At 35.5% G+C, this 21627-nt stretch overlaps 1 protein-coding gene across 2 annotated transcripts in view; it reads right to left on the bottom strand.

Annotated features, from left to right (window-relative positions):
- Nucleotides 1–20512, bottom strand: part of SPoCk (secretory pathway calcium atpase) — a 36936-nt gene extending 16424 nt beyond the window's left edge. The window contains exons 1-6 of one of the 2 annotated variants that reach the window (XM_022834883.2): nucleotides 20290–20511; nucleotides 7412–7617; nucleotides 4791–4928; nucleotides 3590–3861; nucleotides 435–634; nucleotides 37–300 (exon numbers count right to left, since the gene is read on the bottom strand). In XM_022834883.2, the coding sequence (XP_022690618.1) occupies nucleotides 37–300; nucleotides 435–634; nucleotides 3590–3861; nucleotides 4791–4829 (775 nt within the window). In that variant the 5' untranslated portion in view covers nucleotides 4830–4928; nucleotides 7412–7617; nucleotides 20290–20511. Of the gene's footprint in view, nucleotides 1–36; nucleotides 301–434; nucleotides 635–3589; nucleotides 3862–4790; nucleotides 4929–7411; nucleotides 7618–20289 lie in introns of both variants that reach the window. The other variant, XM_022834882.2, reaches the window with a different exon arrangement.
- Nucleotides 20513–21627: the final 1115 nt, after the last annotated feature.

Raw genomic sequence — 21627 nt, 5'->3', positions numbered from 1 at the left:
GGTTTAAAACGCAACGCATTGTCAATTATCACTTACCAATAATGGCAAACGAATACACACTCAGCTGCTTGCCGAGCGAATCCATGCTTCGTTGTAAAGGTGTTTTTGGTGAGTCTTCTGCTTTCATCATTCGGAAAATGTCACCAAATTCTGACTGCTCGCCAGTATTGATCACGACACCTCGGCCATTGCCATACCGCACCAGTGTACCCATGAAAGCGATACTCGCCTTAGATGACACATCGGAGCCGGCTGAATTAGGTAGAGCTTCGCTGTGCTTTGCTGCTGGTTCCGTTTCACCTTAATAACAGAATCGTGTGAAACAAATATAAGCCTTGAAAATCATCCTGTAACTAGGTTCCTGATAGTTGTATACGTCATATTTAATATACATAATAAGATACTTTTGGCCGCGTTAATTGGAAGTTTCGTACCCGTTAGACTACTCTCATCGATTTGCAACTGATTGCAGTGGAATAGTCGCACATCTGCAGGCACACGATCGCCGATTTGTAGAAGCACTACATCACCCGGTACGAGATTTCGTGCCGCCATATGTTCGACCTGGCCGTCCCGTAAGACAGCACAGGTGTGCGCTACAAGTTTTGACAATTCTTCTAATGACTTCTCGGACCTGAAACGTATACAAAGCGAAAAGAATACATTTTTTCGCTGTCGTTGACTTATACAAATATGTAAAAAAGTATTTTATATTAAATACGAATATAAAAAACATCTAAATTTCCTCTCTAAAACCTAATCTTCTCTCCTTCCACCTAGATCTCCACGTAACGTATTCCAGCATATGATTTAGTATTGCAGGTGGCTCCCGCGGACTTTTTTCACAATGCATTTGTTTGTCGGCAATTGCAACGCAGGTTTAATGAACTCTTAAGAGTTGATTAAACTTATAGAGTTGATTATAAAATCTATCTGTATTAGATATACCTCAGCGACATTAGTGTATCAACATATTACATCACACATCCCTAAGGGAGGGGAAAACCATTAGCATTGCAGGATAAGAGCAAATAGACAGTACCAAAGAATCGTACAGGCGTATATGCGCTTTAGAATACTTGACCACAGAGCATCGAAATATTGTATTTGCAACCACTGAAGTCAATCTGTGTGATTGGCCATTCGTAAAATTTTGAATTTGCAGTTATAAAAATCCCGCTAGTCCGAAACGTTCCTGAAAATGGCACACTTTGGACCACGGGTTGCATACTACTTTCAGTACGCCACCTGAAAGTACCGGTGGCTGTTTATTGCATTACACCGTATGACTGAGGTAAAGACATATTACGGCAACACTTTAAATCGTCAGCATATTTGACATATATATGGTCAGGCAATTTATAACACCTAACACAGCTATCCTCATAACAAAGATTGCATAATTGAAGGCACACTTCCCTTGAGGAGCTCTAGATATGGCAAAGAGTATTGTCAATTTTTACACAACAAGATTTTTCCTATGTGCCCGACACCACATAGTGTTTAGGTATGCCGTAAATTTTAATTGTTATTAATGGTGATTGTGATCTATTTTGTCCACAATTTGATATTTTTTCAGGTTAATGCAACTTCTAGAAAGCACCGACTTTAAACAAAAATATTTTCGAAATACCATTTTCCTTATCTAACGGCAAGTAAGCTTAGAACTAAAATTCCTTCACTTACTAAAATGCCAGTTTACATTTTTGAAGTTTTAAGTTTAAGAAACTAACAAAAAAAAAAAAACAATTTTATGAGAATTACTTTATGAGAATAAACCTCTAGATTGAAAACCTTGTGAAGGGGGCGATATCATTCATCTCGTTCAGTTCTGCATGTTATCACCACAGTTTATAAAACGGACAATTATAGAATCCTTACGCACGTAGCACAGCTTACACAGCATTGGAAAAGCCTACGAGTAAGAATATTTGAACCTCTTACTCTCTATTCTAAGTTTGCTTTTTTCAGTTCTATCATAAAGTTTTCCACCATAAACAAGATTTCACATAAGGTACGCGGTGAATGGCTTGTGATTTATGTGTGTGTCATATACTACTATGTGTCAAAACTACACCGCTCGATTTCCCCGTCTGCTCACGTTAGGAAACCTAACCTCTTAACCAGCCCAAGATATATCGTTTCTGATCTTATTGACAGTTTTAACAATGGTGTGTATAAGACGCTGTTATATAATAGTTCTCCTGATCTATCTGCCAAAAGTGAATATATTTATTTGAACTGAAATTACTGGAAGTATTGCCAATATTGTATATTTGTTGTATTCCTGTCTCCATAATTTTCCGTAAATTTAGTGCAAATTAAACTAAATATTACTGTTTTGAGGATCATATCAACAGTTACTACATTTAATATTTTCATATCAAAATTTCTCTACATTTCTAAAGACTCAAAACTGGCACAAACAAGATTTCGTGGGGAAATTGATATTTTCAGATAGGTATTGCTTCTCATTTAAATTCAAATAAAAAATACATCGATCAACTAATAACAATCTAATAACAAACATTATGAGGGCAGCAGACATTTTTCCCATTCTTTCACATTTACTTGCTACATTTAACTAATAACACTAAACACTGAGGTTTTGTATTACTTAGTTATATTATTAGTTATATTAGTTTTAATTGGAGAAATCACTATAGATTTGTGGCATGTTTTTTTATCAAGCGGTACGACAAAAGCCGTTTGCGTTATACCCCGATAATTATTTTAGTCATCGAGGGGCTCATGCAATAAAGTCATTGAGGTAACATTCATCCAATCTTTAGTGATCAGTAATTAGAAACGCTGAGAAGTAATGGCTGCTTTCCGAATATTCTTTACAATCTTATCTCATGCGCTAGATTTTTTAGTAAATGTACACCTTTACGTTGTATAAAAGTTTGTTAAATAAGAAGAATACAATATTCTGTAATAATAATAATGTAATAGAGTTTCTTTTAACCGTGAAGTATATATTGAAATTATTGCCCAAGATGGCCAACAATTGGGAAACACTTTTTGGCAGAAGTCTTAAAACAATTAGAAATGCTTTTTCATGAAGTTTTGAGATAAGCAAAATTTACTTTACAGTGAGTTTCCTTTTGGAAACACTCTTAGAAGAATAAACATCAACTGTTGGAGTCATATATTTTTTTTACTTTTACATAATATAAAAACTTAACACTCGTTAAAAAAATTAAAAAGATTAGACAATCTTTTTAATAATATGCGCACGGATATTAAAGTTGTAACATGTAGCACCATTGCGGGCTTGAGCTTTTCGTTAAGACCTATATATATTTTCATAATGAACATTTTTCCTGTACGATAAATACGCCAATAAATATTAAAGTGATTGTCCTCTTTATCAGTTTCTGAACAGATTCGAACTAACGAAAAAATAGGGTAACAGGCGGTGTCCCATTGATTCTGCTAGTGAATGCAGAATACGATTGCACAATGAGCATTGTATCTCGAATAAAATGCTTCTGAACGGAATTAGATTATATCTGCTCCCGCTGAGCATATACAAGAGTTAAACCATTTCTTCAAACGACGATGATCTTCGTCAACACTTCCTTACCTATATTCTTGAACGAAGGCAACGGAGACGACGATAACTATCGCTACAGTGATCGATACAGCGTCGTCATACTGTGCCATGAGAATCGACACGAGGGCAGAGGCTAACAACAAGCATATAAGGGGGTTCTGGAACTGTTCGAGGTACTTTGTAAACAGCGATTCTTGAGAAGCCATGCAAAATTCATTAGGGCCAAATTGATGCAGGCGGCGATTAGCATCCGACCAACTGAGGCCTCGTGTCAGGTCGTCCACACCCAGTTCACGAGCAACCTGTTTGGTAGTAAAAACAAGGAGGACTTATTACATTAAGTCCATGAAGAACATTTACATGAGATTTCATTTAGATAGCACTTTATAAATTATCTTAAGATTATTTGGCGTCTCGAAATAACCATTCAGTACCGTGGAACACGAACGAATCTATAGAATCCCATCAACGGCAAAACAATAAAATATTACAATAAGCTATTACACTAGATCAAGTCTGTAATATCTCTGTATTTATCCTATACTGATTATGAATTTGATCGCGATGAATATCATTACACATACTGTTGGTAAATGATAAAACGGATTATTATTATTAGGGGCAGCAACCTGTAAACCGAGGAAAAAATTTCTCAGACACTTGCATCACGGTAAAGCGGAAAAAGATTTATTTTGAAAACAGCAAAGACCTTCGGCTAAACTATAGCATCACTGCTTGCTATACGTTTGTTGGATTAATTTGGGCACTTTTTTGATTTCAGTAGAGTGAAAAGTAGCAAAAATGTCTTCCTGTTTGTTTTAAAAAAATCATACTATAAATAAGAGCGTACTATAAAAGGAAAAGCTACTCATGGTCTCAGCGATAGAATGAACCGAACACCTGAAGAATACTTACACGTGGATGCTTTCCTACCTGCTTTAAAAAAGGTTGAGGATGAAACTTTGAAACTTCGCCATGAAAATATAATGATGTTATATTTTGAAGTTTAGATATGTTGTTTTTAATGAAATGGTATATTAACATCACATATTATACACAACATGATAACCTCGAACCCTTTAGTACTATTTTTGTTATTTCATTTTTATAACTGGATTATAATCAGGTTATAACTGAATTCGATATAACTAATAGGTAAGTAGTTAGAGATAAACAACAGGAAATTTGCTAAAACTTTTTGCAAAAATTTTTTAATGATGATTTTGCTAACCTCATGAAAGTCGAGTCTGGCTGCCTGTCCGGACTTCATTCTGACTAGTCTTATTTTTGCGGTGGTCTCCAACAGTACGTCATTCACGCAACTGCTTCCCGTGGTCCGGCAGCCATTGGCCGTGATCGAGGGCTTTGGCTATAGAAAAGTTTGACATAGCAATAATTCAGGTCGCTGTAAAAATTGATGGTTTTCCATATACTGCACTTGTTAAAAAGGCTCATCTTTTAGCACTAGTACCGGCGTTAAAAGCGTATTGCCCCTGGTGATATGGGTACCATTTCGAGTATATCACGGATAGAAGATATAATGGTATTCATGTTGACCAAATGTAGAATGTGGGGGTGCTGATATAAATAAGTCGAATAATTTAAACCCTAACAGAGCTAAAGTTGGGATTATAATAGCATATAAGGGACAGTTGTACGCATGGCATTCAACTCACCCTGTAATCGTGTCAGTCTACAGTATTTAATAATAGTAGACTTGTGTAGCTACGGCCTATTAAACTATTCCGATACTTACACCTATCCTGTTCAAATGTGATATAACTATGGTATTCTGAGACGCTTATATATATATATATATATATATATATATAGGATTACTTAGCAATATACTGGCAACTAACAAAATGCGACTTCATCGACCATTACCGCCCAACCACTGCAATAAAATTCTCCATCTATAGTACATTCACGGAAAGTTTTAAACAACAAAAGGGCTTTCTAGACTATAAGAGTTTAAGACCATTAAGCCACAAGTTTCGTAGACGCCGCTATACTTCAACATAACTAACCTGTTGGATCAATTCCTGAATTACTGTTCATATAAAACACCAGAATTACGCTTTAAAAATATATTTAAAAGTAGCTTTTTGCTTGTCCACAAAACCACGTAAGCGACCTAATAATATTATTTTGTACAATTGCGTAACCATAAAATAAGGTAATGGCCTATTTTTAACGTAAGAACGTCTCTAATTCGTCGAATAATATTGGTGCTTAAATAAATCCCTCAAACAAAACGAACTTTTTAAATTTAAACTCGTTAATTTTATTAAAATTATGCTAGGTCGCATAACGCAAATTACTCTCCTATGGTGGATTTAGGAATTTAAGAAGTTTCACGTGAAACGCAAAATAGTTGCAAGAAGTCTGTGGGCACATATGTGAGTTATTTCATGATGTGAATCAACGGGAATGCAATAGCAAAAATACTAGAGGTGGCCAGGCTTATAAGCCACAGACCTGAAGAGTAAGGTTCACAAAAAGTCAATTTGTTGGGAGAAATAGAGACACTTATGATAGGTTCTATGCGCAGGAAAATGCACACTACGCAGGTGAAGCCGTAGGACCCATGTTAAAACAGTGAAACACAATTGATTTCCACAAACACAAAGACCAATGAAATCAATTATTAAAAAGTGCTCTAATCATACTGGCGTCACATTTTACTAATATTAGTGTCCAGTTTCGAGCCACATTTCACATTCTAGATGCCAGGTGAAAGAAAGTTAGAAACAGTATCCGTTACCAGAAAGGCGTGTTTGTGGTTAAATTTTGGAAAAACCGTGGGCTCCTATGTTAAATGATGGCGAATCTTTTAGCCAGACACCCATACAAGCAATAAAAATGCTTACTGGGGTGAACATTTTTTTAAACGTTTAATATATCATTTAAAATGATTTGGATCATTATATGAGGGCCTAATTATATATATTATGACAGATCTCTACATAACAAAGTTGACTCGCTTGTTCTTGTTAAGGAGGTTCTGACGAGGGCTTGTGAGTAGTTTAGGCTTCGAACTGAAGCCGTGATTGAACCGAATGGCTGTATTGGATTGAAGAAACACACCTTTATGTCTTCGGCGGCACATACAAAAAATGTCATCGAGATACCTGCTTTAAAAAAGAAAAAAAAAGAAAAAATGAATTTTATCCCAACTTAGCCTACGTATAGATTATTAACAAGCCGGTAATCTACCCAGCCGGCTAACTAATCGCACCACAAGTCATTTTCTTAACAAAGATCTCTACGCAATAAAAATGATTTTTGCTAGATATGAAAATATAGTCCTGAAATGTTCTCATCAGCCTAAATTTAGCCAAAGAAATTATAAAAATCGTTGGAGCTCTAGTTGGAATTTTTCCCAACAACTACATAAAAAGTATTTTACACGCTTTTCATAAAGATAACGCACTTCAGGCACCTGCATGTTGAACTATATCATAGTCTGAAGGAATGAAACAATTTGACTTAAAATGTTCATTCAAGAGCATAAATGGATGCTACATTTTACCATGATTCGCACTCCTAAATTTCAGGCAATTAGGCGATAGTAGAAAAAACAACACTAATGAAATGGTTATTAATTGACCGATAAGCGGCACGAAATAATGAAAAAATTGAACTACTGAACGGAAAAACACAACATATGCTTCTTTGGACCAATGCTTTTGACACTAAAGACAAAGAACTGAAGCATTGGTACTAAATGCAGTACTCTAATCATATCTCCTATGGCACAGTTCACGTAAACAAACATTCACACATTCTTAATTGAAAACACATAATAAGAAAACGAGGAATACAGAAACAAAGTTAAGAAATTCTTACTTGACAGAATTTAAGGTCACCTGATTCTGCTATAACTCGCTATATTCATTGGTTCGGGTGCCATCGTCGGCTTCACACATTATTGCTTTCGTTTCAAACAGGCCGGCTATTGAGGACATCTTGTCCCTGTCGTCTTTTGTAGCCATGGCTAATTTCGTTTAGCTTAATCATTTTACAAGGTCCTCTTGCTTTATCCTGTGCGCATCCTGACGTAATTAAGAGAACTTTAGACAATCGGCATTGAAAATAAAAATTAAAAAAATTTCCTCCTGTCCTCCCCAAAGTCTTACATAGTTAATTTAGTACATTTGATAGCTCAAATTAATTCGCCTTGTCGTCAAATATGGATTACGTTAGATCAAAATCAGCAACTCAATAACAGTATGGCGACATACAGGAACTGCTTTTTTACACAATTCACGACTGCACATTAAATATAATGCTAGTTCTTGTTGCTACAACACTTATATAGCGATGTAAAATAGCTTGTAATGTCTATGAATATACAGTGACAACACAGTCATAGTTAGATGATAGAATTAATCGTAATATGTTTGAGCACAACTCAGACGTTTAGCTGTCACAACTATTCTAGGTTAGGATAGGCGTTCGAGCATATGCTCAGGCAGTGTAGTCCTCAAATTAAATGAAACCCATTTGATACCCGTGGATAAACGAAAATCTGAAAATGCTTACTGCCTTACTGGCATTAGCGCTAGTCGTTTATTTATTTATACTACTTCATTTTCTCAGTCAAAGTGTGTTTCCATCGTCAAAATCGACTTGCCGAGCCATATGAACCTTTTGTCACCTAAGCTTTTCTTACTGTTATCATTGGTCATTCGGCCCATAGAGTTACAAAGACTGCCATTATTAAACCTTACCGGGTAGACAAGCCAAAGCCAATCAAGTCGTTACTAAAACGTATGAATAGATTTACCAAACGAAAACATATAGCCAATACTCACAAACTGTATGTTTCGGCCGGTGTAGAAGCGCAATAAGGAAAAGAGAGCCACAGGAATTACTAGAAATAACAGCAAAACCACTATACTGTGTCCAACATTTGCAAGAACGGAATCAAGTAAATATTTTGTCGGTGCAACTTTGTCCTTTTCTTATCTAGAAAGTACATCGTCTAATATAGCAAACATTCGCGCTCCAAACATCTCGTTTTTACCCCCACCTTTTTAAATGGTCATGTTTTATGCAGCGTTAGAAGTCTTAAGTTCATAGAGATTTAACAATGTGCATAATGTTCTGATATTTTTAAAAAATATAAGTATCGTAGATGTACAAGTGACAATTGAGCGTTTCTTGAAGTACGGACATGGGAAAATACAACACTTAAAAATCGTTTGCTCTCACGTATCTAAAAAAAACACGAAAGGCTAACATGTCCTAACGTAAGCCATTTTGCACTTTAAAAGAATACAACCGCCAATAGAAAAAAAAAAGTTATATTTTTGCTTAGCGGATTTCGATTGTGTGACGTTTAGAACGAGCCAGTCTAGCGCACGCAGCGATACGCAAAGAAACAGTAGCACCGCCTTGAAATTTTATCATATCACAAATTTTTAATACCACAGGCTACGAAAGCTTTCCGTTAATTACTGTAATATAAGAGTGAGCCTTTAAGATTTCTAAATCCTTGCTCGACGATTTTACGCAAGCAACCAAAGGCAAATGCATTTTACCATTCTTCAAGAACGTACATTTACATTGGTATATTCATAGTTCTTACACATACACGGTCTCGTCAAGGGTTCTTCGTAAAATTCAGCCTATTACGTCACACTCACTCGTGCACCCAGTCTGTTTAGCCATTATTGCTAGCTCTGTATTATCTTTCATATATCGCAGAAGATGTATTTGCGTTTACCGCTAGCATGCAAAACGTAATGATAGGTGCGCTAAACGTTTGAATATTAATACGTGTTTCAATGCTAAATACCTGCTTTTTGTATTCGATCATCGAAAATGTCCACAAACAACTTATCGTTCTTAAGATGCCCATGTATGAAAACAATATTGCTTTTACCGTTCTGAAACATTTTAATAGGAATGCAGGTACTCACTCCAACCAAGTAATAAAGCAAACTACTTTTTGTTATCTATCAGATCATATATAGACATTTACCCACGCCTGTTTGTTGTGAATTATTATATGCATCACGCTACGGTCAGTTACAGAGTAAAGGATACAAATTGGTATAATATTGTGCTCCTCCGATCAGTTCTATGACTGTTTTCACAGCTGGCATATCTAGATGGACCACATGCTATATGTTTCTTGCATCAGTTTCTTGTTGATGCGTATCTGGACGGCCCGCAACATTTCCATGACGGTGTTGTCAGGCATTCAGTCTAACAAATGCGGTGATCGAACGACGCGATATTATAATAGTCAACTTAATGTATGACAATAACATCCTGGGTTGACCAAATATTAAGTTAAATACTGAGTATTCTGTAGTTGAATTGTGAAGCGAGACACAATATCAACGTAGCAATAAACCTGTAATTTAGAGCAAGAACCAGAATTTAAAATATATTTGGAACATTTGATAAATCATTTGATAGCAGAAATAAGGAAGCGCCTAGATTATATTTATAAGAAAATTGCAAGATTGGGAAAAATGATTATAAAATCCTTTAGGACTACCAGGTGAGCTGGACAAATAATAAACTTTCTGGCCAGTCTCCACATATATTTTACCAACTTATATACACAAAAATGTCTTTGATTTCACATTAAAAACGTTGTGAAGGACATGTATATATATATATATATATAGAGAGAGAGAGACAGAAGTCACAATTTCGTTTGTAACAAAAATCAAATCGAAGCACTAATTCATAACACACTCGTATGCACAGCCGAGTCAAAAAATGTAGCTAACCTATGTCCTATTAAACAAGTCTCGTAGTGTAATATAAGCAATCCAAAAACAAAGAGTGATAGTTAAAATGAATTTATATAATTCATTTTAACTATCACTCTTTGATAACGCTGCGTTGCTGGGGCTTTTTTTTTATGTTTTATAATATTTTAATAATAACTTAGTATATTTTAAAGCAAATAATGATACAAAGGTCTATTACACATTCTGTTGTCATTCTCTTTTTGATTTATGTATTGCATAGGTTCTTATTTGTTGACTCAGCCGTAGAAGTCACTACTAAATATCATGTGTCATGCTTGTAAGTTCATTTAATTGCAGTACATTCTTGCAGATCATGTATGTCAAGAAGGAAAGGAAAGTTAATTATTAAGTATTCCAGAATCGCTATAAGACCGCGACTCTTTGTTAACTACAATAAATTATTAGTAAAAATATAAATATAAAGCAGTGCAAGCCAGAAAAATATTTCGAGGAAATTAATAAATAACGTGAAATATAAAGGTTGAAGCCAACGAAAGTTTTAACGAGAGCGGCATTTCTTTCCTAGAGTTAATCTGTTTTTTGAGCATTAAGCGGACGAGCTTGTTCAGCGCAAAATAATGAGCGAAAAGTCCTAAAACGAGGCACTGTCGTCTGTCATGATGACTTTGTTGTGTTGTTCCAGAAAAAAACAAGTTTTCGTCTGGACCTGGAGCAGTGTATGAACGCATGTAGTATTTCCAGTAGTTTGAACGCACCACCCTACAGATTTTTCTGAAAACTGTGTTAGGATATATTTTGCCGTACCTTGCATTTGCTGACAAATTATAATTTTCACTTTTCATACGAATTAAAATTTCGTTGCTCATGCCAACACGGATATCTTTGTGGGCAAGTGTGTCTCTTCAATATAAGTGCGATTCCCTTTGATCACGCTTTCGGTTAACGTATTAATCGTTCACACTTTGTAGAAATTCATTGTTTAAAGTCCCAAGTGATTTTTCAGTACGAACCGTGGACGGAGCAACATTGGTAGGTTTAGACTTGCTAAGCTAAACTCGTTGGTCACGATCGGACACACTACACATTAACTGCTCATAATAAATGACCTCATCTTGGAAGGGTCTTTAGCATTTGTATAAAAATTCTGAACACACTTTGAGTCCTTTATGATGAACTTTTAACATTTTCAATCTGATTTTTACTACGAATGCTCCGTATTAACTTACAAAACCTTTTCCCGGATTTTTCGAAAGTCGTATAATGGCCGGTAACGGCATAAACAGTCAGCGCTCTAATTTATAATCTTGTGGCGGCCTGTCGGATTCGGCGACAATGGCCAAATATTGCTTTCGGCTCTAAGCCCCGCATACAAAGTATTTTATAAACCGTGATTAATCAATGAGAGGATTATAGAGTTCACTAAGGAAACAATCTTTATAATTGGACCTTTAACTACCAACGTTGATTTTACAATGAATGTTAAAATTTTTTAGTATAAGTAGCTTTGCATATGCTACTTTATGAAATATGTGATTTTATGAGAAATGCCGCATAAACTGTGAAAATGAGAATATATGCGTGCAGTGAAAGATCTGCCTTTTCCTTTATCTGTTTTGTCACAAATAGCTACTATTAGTAAGTCAGATAGCAAAGGTTTTTTTTGTTACGCTTATTTAATTTTCAATAAAATTCAATTGCTTAAAAACTTTTCCTCAAACGCTTAGCAGAGAACTTTTCTAGCTAGTACCATCCGAACGCCAAAACAGAACTTTCAAAACAAGCTTCAGTTATGACAGATAATAATAAACCCCAAGTTTTTATTTAGGTTACCTAATAATATTACAGCAACAAATAGAAAAACGACAACACACGTTTGATACCGACGAGGAAATAGTGGTTCATTTTTTTGACCAGATATTTCCAAGACTACTTTCTCAGATTCAGCGTATTTTATGTTTTCTGGCGTGCCTATTATGATATAGGTTGCAAACCATTTGATTAGTTCTGGACCCATTGCTTTGCCAGTATGATTATCCGACGTTGCAGGCCCCAGCTCTCTTTGCTAGTGAAAGTCCCCCCACATGTTCCTATTTTTTTCAATCGACGCAATATTTCTCACACATTTACTTATTTCCCAATGCATTAAGTCATTCTTCACGTAGATTTTCAATGTTAGCAATTCAAATCGGCACCCTGCTTTACCACCGTCTCAAGGATCGACGTCCAGGTTTGAGTAATCCTTTATATTACCAAGCGGTACATTATGGAGTCGGTTTTTAAATTCCTCAAAGATTCAGATTTACCGAAAAAGGTGAGAATATGTTGAAGAACTTAAGACACATTTAAATGCTACAATTTTTGGAGATCTCGGCATCACTCTTTTTCTTAATGGAAAGTTGCTATGTTCTAAGCCGATAAGGAATTAACAGTTTTCTGTTAAGTTGGTATCTTTTGGTTGAACCTCAAATTTTCCTATATACGTCATCAATGTATAATTGTAATTATTTCGACGTGTATTTGCTATAGAACTTCCGCTGTTTTCCACAACGTTAGCGCGAAGGTCTTAATTTCCTTACCAAGCCTTGGTTGGAAAAAATTTGAAGGTTACCCTGATACTTATCTGTTCAAGGAGGTTACCATGCTAGATATTTTGAAGCAATTTCTCAAACCCAGCCAACATCTCTCCTAGCACTCTGAATCAATGAAGGTCGATTTTCATTTTACGGGCTATATACTTATCTAAATAAATAAGCAACAGATGATGGATGTTCGTTATTGAACTCCATCCTGGCTAGAGTAAATGCTAAATAATTCGAAACAGTCGAAAATGTATGTGCGTCAGGAGCTGCGATATAAATGAGGGGTAGATTATTCATTTGGTATATGCCTCCACTTCGCCAAACTAAGAAATATAAAGAAGCGATAAAAGCAATTGAGACCTCTCGGGTCTTTGGTAAGCACAGTTAATACACATGCCAAATATACAGCATGGGGAGGTGAACCCATGGATAAAACGAGAAAAGTTGATGAAAGGTGTAAATAAAACTTCATTATTAATTGTGAATGATGGGGATCCTATATTTAAACGAATCTAGGCCCATAGCTTCGTGAAATCTCCCTTTCATTATAGCGATGAGTGGTGAAAGCGTTGGCGTACTTCATTAGCTATTGAAAAAAGCCATAGCATTTTCTAGCCATTTGCAAATGTATAACAAAATCAAACATCAGATTAGTATTGAGCGCAAAATGAGTTGTTCAGTACGGGCTTTTCAAGCAACAAAGTTACGAGCAAAATATGAACCACTATTCAGGTTAGATAACTGCCGGAAGCTTTCTTCCCTTCTTTTACCTAACTAGTTTGATGAATGCAGTAATTAATGAATGCAGTAAGAAATTCGAGCTCCTAGCTGATTATATCGACCTTGAACTGAAGAAGGGAAACGGACCTAAGTATGCAGGTATTAAAAGAAAAATGATGATTGCAACATGGGCCAGTTAAATAGATATGTCTTTCAGGGAGCTGTGAATGAGTGAAAAATGTTATGCCCATCTAAGCAAATCTAAAAAGTCTACTTTCATTGATTTCAGTAGTATTATAGCAAAGAGTATGAGAATACTTCGGTGAACTATCGGTGAACATCATGATTAAATCAAATGTGGAGCGAAAAAATCTCAATACTAGTTTGTCATCGAAAACGAAGCAGGATTTAAGGTCATCGTCGGCCTTTATTCTTATTTAGAGTCTGACCTAGTGTTGAAAATTATCTCGTTAGTATACCAGCACTCGATGGGTTAAAACACACTTTCACTTGCTATTAAGAATGAGGCAGACAACTTTACCACAGAAAATTAATGTGTACATAAACATAACGTTTTCGAAAATTTGTCACAATAAACTTGAGCTTGAGCTGCACCGTGGAACTATCAAAAGTCCTGGAAGGAATGCTTCCTTGGCAACTACCTTAAGAGTGTAACACATCTTCTGTCACACATAACTCCGGTCTGTACAAGGCAACATCCTCATAAGTGACCCTAAGGAGGCAAAAGCCTAAAAACGGCAAGCTTTCTGCCAAGAACAACTCTAGTCGATAAGAGGGTCTCTGAAAACAGAAAGGTATCACATCTTCGTGGCAGAAGTAACATTTGAAGCATGGTGGAGTACAAGAGGAGGTTGATGTGCCAGACAATAGAAGTATTCCTCAGTAAATATAGTGCTTTTCTGAATACAACTTATAATTTCCAATGAAAGTGTAAAGAAGAGGACCCAACGAGACCTTAGGTCTTCGGATATTTACCAACCCACTCGTTGTTTTGCAAATCCAAGAGCCTTTGGTGTTTTCACCTGGGAAATTAGTGAAATGACAAGTCAGAACCTCACCAAATAACATGTATCATATTCAAAGATAAAGAGGTTAGTTTTACTGTTTATAGATTTGGGATACAACAAGCGAAATACTCTGGTATCTGCTTCAATGTGATATAAAATATATAAAATCTAAAAATTAAGTAGGGAAAGCTTGAGTAATGAAAATTATATACGGAGTCACATGAGAAAATTTTATCGTATATGACTATGCATGTACCAAACAACAAATCTGTGCTCCAAAATCAGTTATGTATTGATAATTTCACAGGTAGACAATTAACAAGGTTAGACCTGTGTTTTCTGCCTCGTTTAATGGAATGCCTAACGGTGGTGCCGGGCGTAGCTCAAAACATTTCGCTTTTTAGGAAAGGTTTTGGGTCTCCCAACCAAAATATCTATTAATTCTATAATTAATGAGCATAGTGTAATTCTTAATGAAGTCTATAGTTTTCCGTAAGGTCGAGTTCAACAGCAACGAAAGCGACTGCTGCCATGAGCCAAGGGTTACAAGTTCTTGATTTATGTATGGCGGGCACCACAGGTACTGATATGACAATGACTTGAACGTTGTAATGGCGAAAAAGAATAAGGACATTACGATCCTTAAAGCTATCGTAATGTCACCCCCTAACACCACACTGATAAGGTATTTCACGGATGAGCACGGCGGAAACATTAATTGGTGTGTATCGCTTAAACAATGGCTGAGACATTACAGCTGGAATGCGAAACTGCAGTGGTTCGACAGTCGTAAATTATCATCGATAATGCTTTGCTACGCGAAATTCGTGATTTGACTAACAGGCCTTTCATATTGAATATGACTCATGGGTGGCTACTATTTAGCGAATTTGGGATGTCCACCGTTTAGGACAGAAAGCAAATATAACACAAGCGGTAGTGTCTTACTCGTGCTTCTTTCTATAATCTATATTTCTGAAAGTTAATCTTTTCTAGCAGTCTCTGGAAATCAACAAATTGATCGTTCTCCACTTGTGGTACTCATCACAGAACATGCGCAAGGACGTTATCAGACACAGTGAAATTAGCAATCTGTAGATGAAAGAAGACTATTGCAATAACATGCAGATAAAAAAAAACAGCAGTCAAGTAGTGCAGGCCAAATAATCCTTGATGGTATAGAAGTGTGCACGTATGGAAACTATAATGTAGAAGGCGAAAAACGACAATTGTAATCCATCCATTAAGACGTGGAACGGTGCATGTACTTACGACTTACGCGCTACTTCATATAGGAGCTAGAATAAGCAGATTGTTGGATATATGTAATGTATGTAATGAGGTTATACATATCCTGAAAATATGCAAAAGCTACTAGCAACGAGTGAACCGAAGGAAAAACGAATGAAAGTCAGCGCAATAGGTATAAGCTAAGTACCACTGTCATGTTAGCAAAAATAAAAGAGTGTTGGTTTATAAACATAGATATAGAGAAAGGGCACTCGCACGCATAAAAGGTGTGTAAGTGCGCTACCTTTTTAACTAGAATGAGTGTTTTTTTTTTTTTTTTTTTGTGTTTTGCGACTAAGATCCCCTAACTAAACTAAAGGCAACTCTGTATTGTTTTGTAAGTCAGTCTACAAATCTAGAAATAAGTTTTATAGATATCTCTCTGTCTTCGTAGCTAAATGCATTTCTAAATCATCATATATATATATATATATATATATAGGTAGTTAGGTCAGGCATCTTTTACAGGCACCTATGTATTTACCCTATAAGAATCTTATATATAATGTAAGGGCATTATATAATGCCTTCCTGTAGCCGCAAGCTATGACAGAAATTCCCGTAATCCTAGGCCATAGCACCTCTTCTGTAAAAATAAAAAGATGGCGATCTTCCTCTTTAGCGCGAGGTGTATAAAAAAAACACTTTATAGAAAAGCAAGGCCTGTAGAGATCCCCCTCCCCCTTTGTAAACTACGAAGGCCTCTAGAGCCTTAGAGATCTTGAAGGCTCCTATAGAATCCACCTTATACCTGTAAAACACCTATATATCCAGAAGACCTTCGATTATTTGAATTTCGCACTAGTTGACAATGCCGCCGAGCTGGCTATATTTGTTCAATAGTGGGCGCTAAAATCACTAGATATGCTTGCACATTGTTTTATTGATCTAAGACAAAAATAAAATTGTGGTTGAACCATCCTATTTGGGCGTCCTGTTCAAACCTTGTTGATGATTTAGTAATTTTTTTTATCAATTTCTTAAGCTTTACGTTCTATTTTGAGCTAATTTATTATTCAAATCTAAAAAATGTGTCGAAATCACAAAATATTTTTCTTTTGTGCCATCTTTTCCATTTACTTTATTTCGTGTATGTTGTCAAGAACAACTCAATGTCGTAAACAGAACAGTTAATTATAAAACCACTAAACATGACTAAATATTTCTATTGTACCGAAGGATTTGTAAACACGCATCTAATCGAATCTTTTACTAATCAAAAGCGGATGTTACTTGGAATTTAAACCCACACATTGTTTTCAAGCTGTTACATTATTTGTTTCGATTTTTAATACAGTGAATAAAATTGTTGAAATCAGACGACAAACATACATGGTGTTTGGGTTGAAGTACGCAAATAATAAATTGGTAGTTAGTATTAGGATCATAACATTCAGTTTGGTTAATTGTGACCTCACTAGAAATATGTTTTACATGGAAATCTTTGATTCTGTAATGAGATACCTAACCACAAATTATTTTCTTTTATTACATATTATTATAAGTACATTAGTATAATATATATATTATATTATACTAATTATATTATATGGTACGCTGCAAGGTATGAAATTATCAAGCTGCGTTAATCATTCTATGAAACCCATTATTCACATTATCGTAAGTCCACCTCGCGTGAAAATTATAAACAAGACCAGAGCTGTTATTTTTGATAAGGCAACCGGCAATAAACCTTGTACCTGTTAGATCTTGGTCTCAAAAACAAATTCATACAGAGTTACTAACAAACGTGATCATCCAAATAAATGATCTCTTGTAGAGGTGTCATAGTTAAAAAGCTCAACACCGGAAGAATTTTTTGTTGTACTGGTGACTTATGGTGTGTTCATAATTTCAAACTGACCCAAAAATCTAGTCTCGTAAAAAATAAACAAGTAAAAGTATTCTTGAACGGTAAATAATATGGAAGAGTAGACTAATATAGTGCGTAGTAAAGCAAAAGAAAGTATTATAAATACAAGTATAAGTCTGTAATAAAGCTATGGGAAAAATTAACTAAATGATGACTGGTTACTTGTTTACGGCGTGGAGGAAAAGGATGCTCACACGTACATACAGCCCGATACCTCAGGATCACAATAATTATAATTAATTTCTAAGGCGAGTAGGTAGTACGTAAATACGATAGCCTGACTTGAATAATTTTGGTACCCTGGGCATTAATTCACGGTTTATTTGTGCGCTGTTGGGAATTTAAGTCAGCGGAAGTTTAATCGTGTCCAAAAAAGTAACTTCAGTACGGTGTCGCATAAATATGGGGCGCGGGAGGATGCAAGTTTATTGTTAACAATAGAAGACACTGAAGTGACCAGCTTGAGATTTAACTGTGTATCGCCGACGGAACGTATGTTCAAGCTATATAGGTCTGCTTCTATTTACTAAACGCTATTAGAGAGCATGCGTAAAAGATGTCCATTGAAGAAGCATGAGATTCTTTATAAGTACGCTATCTTTTAAGATGCAAACAACTAAATTATGACAGCAAGAAATTTAAACGTACATTGCACAACAAAATTTTGGCTTTAAACTAAGAGATAATTTATATCGGTGAATTAAAAATATTATGCATGGATAATTGAACACTGAGGAAACTAAAATCGTATTAGAACTATCAGATCATTAAATTTTGTAACCAACCAATGTACATGCCGGTGGCAATGAATTAGACAATATGAAAATGACCACTACAGTTCGTCGAATAATTATAATGAAATTTACTCGTTTTGGGATTGTTTAATTTATTTATAGAAGTATTCTTCACTTAGGCTAAAATACATTTTATACCGATCTTCCATCATGGTGTGATTATACAGCCAAACGTGAAAAAGTGCAAAGTACCTCTTCTTTACACAAATGATTTCATCGTCTGTTTTAGAGTATATAATAGGGTTGAATATATAAAAATGACGAGATGACGGGAAGGATACGTGGGAAGGACTTAAACCGTACATTTAATAAAGGTGTATATAACGTACATACATTCCTTTCCCTAATTAAATGAGTCAATTGTTAGTTTCCTCAGTGCGTACATTTACTGATAGCAGAAAGCGATTTTAGCTTTTACGACCCTAACAGTAAATGCTCTGTAATGTTTCAGTTAATATGAAAGTTACTTCGTTTAGTACAGAGAAAAGCTTTTGCATCATATCGGCCACAGAAAGGTAACTCCGTATTAAATGTTCAGAAATAAGCTAAGATACACAAAATTTTTTGATGCGTGAAACACACATGATATACAGAACACCAAATTCCAGATCATTAGACAACTGTCTCTGAGACCACATATGAACCGAAAAAATCCTTGTGTACCCCTCAGTCGGTCCAATAAATATTGAGCACGAAGGAATTGATGAATACGAAATTTTATGTTTAAATGCGTCGTCTACGGTCCATAAGGAAAACTTAGCTTGATCACACATATATCACACAAGATGCAACAGCTTGCACCAAAGTTCTCTAACTGTTTCAGCCACTGAACCTTTAAAAACTTCTTTAAAGGATTCACTTGTCCATTTCATTTATAAGGGTTCATATTCATTTTATACTATAATCTTGATTGCAAAATTAGTTAATAAGAAATTGGCTTATCTTCTGATTCAGAATTCATTGTACGTTTTAATAATAAAACTTTCAAACCCTTGGAATGTTATTTACCCTATGCAGTTGAAATAAATCATTTAGATAAGTGTCATTATTAAGTACTGTATTTGCCAAGGAACCATAAAATAAAAAGATTAGCAAAGCCCTTAGTGAACTCTGAAATACAAGTTAAGAAAATATTAGACTTGCCTACGCATACGTGATGATACTCAAAGATGAAGCATTGAATATGACAAATAGACTACCATATAACAATTTCCCAATTTGCCCGCATCGAAATCTCAAAAATTTGATCGTTCCATATTACTTTGAGGAAATGCACTTCCTAAAAGAATGAACGTGAATAAAACTAAAGATACTTTCCATCTTTTGTTGCTGTTGATTTTGAACACAGTATCTACTGAACTTGGTAGGTACCGAGTAAAATGTTTCTATATATACGAAGCAACTGACCATCCTGGGTCATAAAATATAACCGCTTTGACCTGGTTTTTCTTTACAAGCATTTACTTGTTGGCCATATTGACACATTTCTTTCGAGACTCATTTGCCGAGCCTGTGTCTACTAGAGGTTTTTAAGAGTACATTAAATTCGAACTTCAAATGTGGAATGGCCCGATCTTTAGTTAGAGAATAGTTCTAACTAAACTCGTAGAATTGAAACCCTCTGTACACAGCAACCGTTACTATATGACTAAAATTAACACAACATTGTACAGAATGACATTTATGCCAGATTAGTTAGCACCCACCTGTATATCGGTATCCTTAAGACAACCGTCCAGTTCCCGCTGCATCTAACGCGACAGCAAGCGGTCGCACATCTGTCTCTCAACTATAACACTAACTTACTAAAAACACCACTGTCAGACACCCAAGCCCTATATTATTATGAGGAGGGGTGAGAGAATAAACAACAGCAGTAGTACTGTGTCATCGGCTTGTGTGTCGGCAATCCTTGGTAGATCGCTGTCGTTCGCTTCCTTTCAGCTGTCATTCAGAGTGATTTTTGCTGGTTGTCAAGGGTCCCATTCACAATACGACCAACAGCGCGTGGCGCGAAAATATGAAATATGATATAACAACCTTAGACTCAAGTATCAACGGAGTATATGAATATTAAATACTGGTGAGCTTGTATTCCGGAAAATTCATTAGCTATATAAAACAGGCGAAGTTTAATAACAATGCATCAATTAAAACGCAGTGAATACTGTAATGATGAGTAATTTGACATTTAATTTTTAGATCCAATGAACCTCAAATCTTTCTATTAGCGGTGTACTCGGTAATAAGAACACACCTATCAAAGTATAAACTATGCCGATAAAAAATTGAGAAAGCCCCCCTTTGACAGAAATCATCATATTCTTTATTGTTCTTACTGCACCATTAACGACAGCCGGGTAACTAGTACTAAATATCCATGTACAATGTCAATACAATCGCGTGCGACATACCTCGATTGGCAATTGCTAAATGGCTTCTCATCGACATAATTATCGGTCTGCCAGTGTTAAGCAACTTAGAAATAAAACATTGCTGGTTTTTATAATGCGGCCTATGCATGCAGCCCTTTTGTAAAATCAAGTTATCTATTTTTGTGTCCCTCTGCTTTAACTTTCGTTTCGTTTCGTGAAACATAAAACGGAAAATTATATTTTCCTTTCATCTAACTTAATTCGTTATTATTCTTAATTTGTTATTTAATTTTGTTTGTTGTCATTCGCTCAGAGTTAATTCATTATATAGTTTCGTTTATACATCGAATTTAACTCCAAAGCGTTATCATTGTGTGTCTCTGCTGAAGCAAATATGAATATTAGATGAAGAAAAAAATGATATATTAAAATGTCATGGGTTAAGGCAATTTCTTGCAGGACTACGACTATATGACAGCGATATTTCACCACAGGTTACGCTTTTCAAACTTAAAAATTGTAATCAACAGGAACAATTTGAATTTCAAGTCTATAGTTTTAAAGGGCTTACATTATGAGGGCCATTTAAACGTAACTGACATAGACAATTACTGCTGTTTATGCCTATTACTAAATTGGCGTCGGCTGCCATTCTACTGTAGCCTAGAC

This window comes from Varroa jacobsoni, unplaced genomic scaffold, assembly GCF_002532875.2.
Source record: "Varroa jacobsoni isolate VJ856 unplaced genomic scaffold, vjacob_1.0 scaffold_555, whole genome shotgun sequence".
Classification (NCBI taxonomy): Eukaryota; Metazoa; Arthropoda; class Arachnida; order Mesostigmata; family Varroidae; genus Varroa; species Varroa jacobsoni.
This window is presented reverse-complemented; position numbering and strand designations above follow the sequence as displayed.